Source organism: Gymnoscopelus braueri, assembly GCF_963280865.1.
Source record: "Gymnoscopelus braueri genome assembly, chromosome: 21".
Classification (NCBI taxonomy): Eukaryota; Metazoa; Chordata; class Actinopteri; order Myctophiformes; family Myctophidae; genus Gymnoscopelus; species Gymnoscopelus braueri.
This window is the reverse complement of record NC_137623.1, coordinates 21,404,733-21,411,353: the sequence shown is the minus strand read 5'-3', so window position 1 is coordinate 21,411,353 and position 6,621 is coordinate 21,404,733. Positions and strand designations below refer to the sequence as shown.

The following is a 6,621-nucleotide window of genomic DNA, read 5'->3' as shown; positions in this document are numbered from 1 at the left end:
ATAAACACACGCACATTTCAACAGTGCGCACAAATAGACATAACAACGACCAGACGGCAACTGAAATCTCATTCAACACGCCTGTAGTCACAGAGAGCACAGACAGAAGAGGGGGAAAAAAAACACAGTGGTTTTAATTATTTTGTTTGAATAGAATCCACACTACTTTATGTCCTCACCAAAGTTTTCTTCTTGGTCTTTTTTTTTTGTGTTAATCTTGCCGAGAGATAATATTGCAATTAATTTTGAAACACATGAGTGGCGGCAGGCAGGCAGGGATATGTGGGCTGCTGCAGAATGACAGAGGTAGTCAGAGGTAGCATTCATTATTGAAACCCTGCAGTCACAAGAGAGTTAGTGGGCTGCGGGTCTGTGATACTGAGACTGACAGCCCGGGGACAAAGAGGAATGTTCAGTGGAAGAAGCTCAGAGAGACGAACCCGGGTTCCAAAGCTCCCCTCTCTTCACCTGTGTCCAACAGAAAAGTCTCTCCAATCCTCCTTGGTCACTGCTTGGACGTATATCACCCCAGGATGGCTCGCAATTTAACCGTGCAAAAAAGGTTCACACCCCCCCCCCTCCCCCATGTGATCCGACGCTCCAGTTTGAACTGTCCCTCTTTGAGATTGAAAATCTCACAACAGTCCTATAGAGCAGTGGTTCTCAACCTGTGGGTCAGGACCCCCAGGGGGGTCCCCTCATGATTTAGGGGGGTCTCCAGATGACAGTGAAGTGACAATTTAAGACCTTTTTAATATATATATACATATATATAGAAAGAAAGAAAGAAACGAAAAAAGACCATTACTGCATCAAAACTAATCAACAAACTACACAACAAAAACTGGTCAAACATTGGCCAAATTGTCAAATAATATAAGAAAGAGGCAAAAATCTTGAAATTAGCTGATCTACAAGCTCTCTCGCAACGCCTCACACCACGTTTTGAGCTTATAGATCTGCTATTACAATATTTATCTGTGGAACCAAGACAAACTAAATGTAATGACTCATCTCCTACATTTCAAGTGCTTGTCAGGGTGGGGGGTCCCCAGTTCAAATATGATTATTGTGCGGGGTCCCCAGTTCAAATATGATTATTTTGGGGGGTCACGACCTGAAAAAGTTGAGAACCACTGCTATAGACCATATTCACACGGCGGCCATATTGCTATTAAGCACTTTCAATGTAAAATTCCAAAATGGCCGCCAGGTGAATATTGTCTATTGAGTATGTTGCTGTTGTATAGGGTGACCATACGTCCTCTTTTACCCAGACAAGTCCTCTTTTGGGGGGCTGTCCGGCCTGTCCGGGGGGGGCTTGTAAAATCCTTCAAATGTCCGCGGTTTTGAGAGTTTGGGTAGCGTGTACTGTAGCCGTGTATCAGTAGGGGGGGGGCGTATCTTAGCAACAATGAAAGCGCTAACTCTCATTGGTCATGTCATGAGTAAATGAGCCAATGAGCTGCTGAGCAAACTCTCAGACGCCAGGATCCTAGTGTTGCCATGTCCGCTTATTTACCGCAACTTCTGGACAAGATTTGGCTTGTTTTTCTGGCTTGTTTTTGGAGGTATGTTTCCTTATTTCTCTCACGAGACTTGGCAACACTGCTGACAGGCTGCAGGCTGACAGCAACGAGACACACACACACTCACACACACACTGGACAGCACATACATCGCACTGCCTGTCATTTATTGAAAAAAACTCCGACATCTACACTTCATGGAGTACATTTTTTTTACCGAATTAACCAGATTAAGGTAACAAAACCCCCCTAAAAAAGTAACAAACCTGAAAAAAAAACGTTTAATATCTGTAATCTGTCAGAACTCTGCTCAGCCGTTTCCAATGCTGATTTGTCAATTGCATGGTCTTCTTTCTCTCAAGTTCAGTATATTATGTTTTTATGGCTTATTATGCATGTTGCATATTGAATCGCTTGGCCCCCGTATTGCTGCTTGCGGCAATTTCAGTTTTAATTAACTGTATACTTCGTTGACCGGTGTTCCCCCAGGGGTCTGGACTTGGTCCCCTCCCTTTTCCCTCTACACCAAACCCCTTCGGTCAAAATAGTGATGTACAAGCTTGCAACACGTTGTGAGCTTGTAGATCGGCTGTTTTCACAGAATGTTTGCCTATATGACATGCCCAGAATAGGGGGGGCGCTAGGGGTCATGTGGTTTGTGTGATATATATATATAAAGTGTGATATATATATATAAATAAATGCATCATAATCCGTCCTTTTTTTGTTTCCACATTAAAACAACTTTATTCAGATGAGTTCATTTCCTGATATTTAAACTAGTAGAAGGAATCCATGATGCGCCTCATGCTCATGAACCTCATGCCGCTGTCCATGCCCATGTTCATGAAGTTCCTGTACTCGCCGGGCCTCATGTACATCATCCTGCCTCTGTAGTTGGCCTGCTCGTACATCAGCCAGTGGCCATCCATCACGTTGCAGGACATGCAGTTGTTCATCTGGTAACGGTCCATGATGTTCTCACAGTCGTCCATCATCTCGTGCATCTGTCCACCGAAGTTCTCCCTCTCGTAGATCCTCATCCTGTAGTTGCCCCTGTGCATGGGGATCATACGGCAGGACCTGATGGCGTCCCTCATGCCCATCATGCTCTGGTAGTCGGAGTACTCGCCCCTCCTCATGAAGTACTGGTTGCCCATGTAGTTGGTGCGGTCGTACACCATGAAGCAGCCCCTCTCCACCCTGCAGGAGTGGCACCTGTTCATGTAGGAGGACATGTCAGAGCAGTCACTCATGCACTCGTAGGAGCGGCCCTGGAAGTTCTTCTCCTCGTAGAAGGTGATCTTGTTCATCATGTTCATGCCGGAAGACATCTTTGTGTGGAAGTTGTTTCAGCTGTTGCTGTTGCTGCTGCTGCTGCTGCTGTGGCTGTTGGTGAACTGACTTCCTACCTGGCTGAAGCCTTCCTTTTGTACAGTACCTGACCGACAGAGGCTGCTTTGTGTGCCAGGCAGCTCCCCTGACACAGCAACACTCCATAGAAGAGCATAGAGCTGAGCTGAGGTTGTTCAGTGTTTCCACCTCAAAAACCCCTGGAAAGGCTTTTTCTCTGACGGCACAAAGCCTTTACCATTACGACAATACAGACAAGAGGCTGAATGGGTTAACAATGACTAGGGGGTCGACAATGATCTAGCTGATAGACCGTTCTGTCTCCCTAGGTGATCTTGTATCAGATCCAGTTGAGACAGAGTATGGGATACCCCCATTTTAGAACCCACTCTCTTCTCATTGTCTCCGCCAGATCGAAGGCGTGGCCAAGACTATGTTTTGCCCTCCGTCCATCCGCGTGTCCTACCTTCCGTCTGTGAATGGCTAATATCCGGCGTCGAAAATGGCTTGTTTTGACCACTGTAAAAAGATATGGAGATATGGACAGATCCTATCATTGGAGCGGACAAAAGTGATGTTTTTTGGACTGGATTCACATCCGTCCATTCCATTTTACAGGGTCCTAGGATCCTTCCTAAGTTGCGTTAGAGCGGCCCTTGTGGGACAAAATAAATAAATAAAAAAATGGAAAAAACGGCTATAGCCGGTTTTAGCACTCAATGTGTTAATAACTTGGCACCTTCATATATCAAGGATTCTATAAAGTGTTATGTTCCAACCAGAACACTCAGGTCCTCCTCCGCTCTCGTACTAGATGTTCCCGAAGCACTTCATAAAAACACTGGTGAGGCCGCCTTCTGGGTCTATGGCCCTAAGTTGTGGAATACACTACCACTGGATCTTAAAATGGCCAGCTCTCTTAGGGTTTTTAAGAGTAAGCGTAAGTCCTATTCTTTCAATATGGCATTTAATTAAATTGATCTTATGTTCACACCCTACGATTTTTTTTATTTTATAATTAATTTGTGTTATTTTGCCCTACTTTGACTTGCTCTTCTAGCTTTAACTATACTGTTTAGTTATGTTTCTGTCTGCCAATTGTGTTATTTTTTCTGGCATCCTACTATTTATTATCAAAATTGAAGCACTTTTTATGTATTTTATGTATTCTTTATTTGGATCCCCATCAGCTTCCCCTGCCGAGGACAGTAGTCTTCCTGGGATCCACATAAAAAATCTCAACACAAAACAACATACAATATTCATACAAACAACAACTGACACTCGTCACTCACAATGCCTATGATAATTAGATAATATAGGAACATAGGTTAAACATCATGTACAAAAACATATTGATCATTTCAGTGGTGTGGTCTCTCTCATTAATATTTATTTAAGATATTATTTTAATAAGTTGCTATTGAAGGTGCGATACAAATAAAGTTATTAGTATTATATTAATATTTATTTAAAAATGTGTGATGTATGTCCTAATGAAATGGGCATGGCGCGTAACATTAAGGAAAACTGTATGCTTTTCAGCAACTGTATGCTTTCAGCAAACGTTCCCAGTGAAGTGTCCTCTTTTTGAGAATTCAGAATATGGTCACCCTACTGTTGTAGGTCAAATCCTATTGGGTTACACCCAAACTTGCTACAGTACATAATAGCGAGACTGCGTCTTTCAGTGTATGCCATGATGATCACCTGACCACAAGTAACATATTGTCACTGTCGGGCGAAAATGTTGTACTGTATGTCCAAAACTGTTACTTTCCAGGAAAGGGAAATGGATCCAATGTTATTGAGCTCTTATCGTTAATACTTTTGATTGGTTAAATATGTATCAAACCCACAGACAGACTTAACCCCTTTCAACCCGGTGTCCCTATTTTGGGTTTATTATCAATATAGCTACACTAAAATAGCTGATAGATTGGACAGTATACAATAGGGCATTAAATTAAGAAAAACATAAAACGATGAGAGACAAAGTTTCTGCCCGACACAGAAGCCTGTGTGCGGCAGGCGAAGGGTCACATCCCCTAAATGCACACGGCCACGGCCACATAAATTCTCCTCAATGTCTTCGTTAAACATTTGCCCCCATGTTATCGTCACCATGACAACTCCTGGCCCCGGCGTGTGCCCATGGGGTAAGTGGCGTGTGTGTGCCATGTGCGGCACACACACAGGGTTATTTAGGGGGTAACTCCATGGCCACGGGCATCATCGCCCCCATAACCCCCCGCCCCTCCCCCCCCCCCCCGCCCCCTCTGCTCGAGGGTCACTCTCTCTAACTAAAGGGGGAATGGCGGGTGGCGATGGCAGAGTGGCAGCGAGCCAGGAATGCCAGTCTCTGTCCCACCGCGCTCTCTCAATTGACAGGCACTGCCTGCAGTCTGGACTGGAGGCGAGCGCTCTGATTTCACTCTTTAATTACCGCTAATCGGAGGAGCCGCAGCCCATGTTAATGAAGCCACACCAATCAGCCGGGGAGTGTGTCGGGGGCCCCCGCGCCAACCGCGGCGCTGCTCCGTAGCTAACTGCGCCGAACGCTGCTGCGGGGCTGGCCTAGAGGCGGCGGGATGTAATCTATTGTCAGTAGAGTACTGATTACCTTTTCGCCAACTGCACTTTAGTAATGCAAACGAGTAAATTACTCATTGTCAGTTACTCGACCGGGGTTACTCATCAATTCAAATTAAAACCGTCCATCTCTTCCCCATGTACAGACTGACACGCATTGTCATCATTTTACAACATTCAACTGCCAGTCAGGCAGTGTGAAAGTGGCTGTTATATCTAATGTCATCTATGATAAAAAAAAAATTCATTTCATTAGATTTATTCCCCCTTCAGACATGCTCCAGAAGAATCCCACAATTACGTTTATTCAAAAGTACCTTTTGTATGCAACCGGGCTCTTGTAATCCGGCCCACATGTATTCCGCTGCTACTTAACGCCGGCTGACAGCACCCTCCCCGCCCACCGCATAGTGTCCTTGCTTGTCTGTCTGCCTGCATGAGTCTCACAGCCTGCAAGTCTCACAGCTCCGGCAGCTTCAGAAACAGCGGTCTGCCCACGAGCAGGGCTGTTCGTCTTAAGGAAAAGAATCAAATAACAGCCTCTCTGTGAATCCCTAATGATCTCGCTGCTACAGCACTGGATCACCTCGACAACAACCCCACAACAACTGTACAAGGCACAGTCTATGGCTTATCAGAAATGAATTAATGATGATCTACAGCATACGTCAGGACTCCTATAGTACTGCTGCAACTTAATCATGTGCTGATGGCTCATTAATGTAAATGCATATAATCAATCTAGCACATTTTCACTTGCAAACATAATTACGCTGTATGTCTTTTGTAAGGCTGTGATGATTACGTTTTTTTCATTTTTTTAATAATGTAACAAATGTGATTGCATTTGTGTTCCTGGGGTTTAACCCATTAAAACCTGAAGCCGATTCTACAAAATGTCTTCTAAATACCAACAGTATTCTGAAAAACGTACGTTTCTATATCAGTGGTGCTCAAACTTTTTCATGTCAAGGACCCCCAAAATGATGATGATGTATTTGGCTGCCGACCCCCCCATCTCAAAATATTGTGTTCCAGGGACCCCCAGAAGCAAAGATTTGAGTTAAAAATGTTCTTTTAAAGAATATATATATTCAAAGATTTGCACTCATTTTCACGATAGCAGATCTACAAGCTCATAGCGCGG

General features: G+C 44.3%; 2 protein-coding genes across 2 annotated transcripts in view; both read right to left on the bottom strand.

Moving 5' to 3' along the window:
• ptprn2 (protein tyrosine phosphatase receptor type N2) overlaps positions 1 to 6,621 on the bottom strand; it is a gene marked incomplete at its 5' end in the record, with an annotated part of 195,280 nt that overhangs the window by 57,578 nt on the left and 131,081 nt on the right. The window lies entirely within an intron of this gene.
• Positions 2,309 to 2,863, bottom strand: LOC308077331 (gamma-crystallin M2-like; the record flags this gene model as incomplete). Its single annotated transcript, XM_080417973.1, has 1 exon — positions 2,309 to 2,863. The coding sequence occupies one exon, from the start codon at positions 2,861 to 2,863 to the stop codon at positions 2,309 to 2,311; it is 555 nt and encodes a 184-aa protein (XP_080274099.1).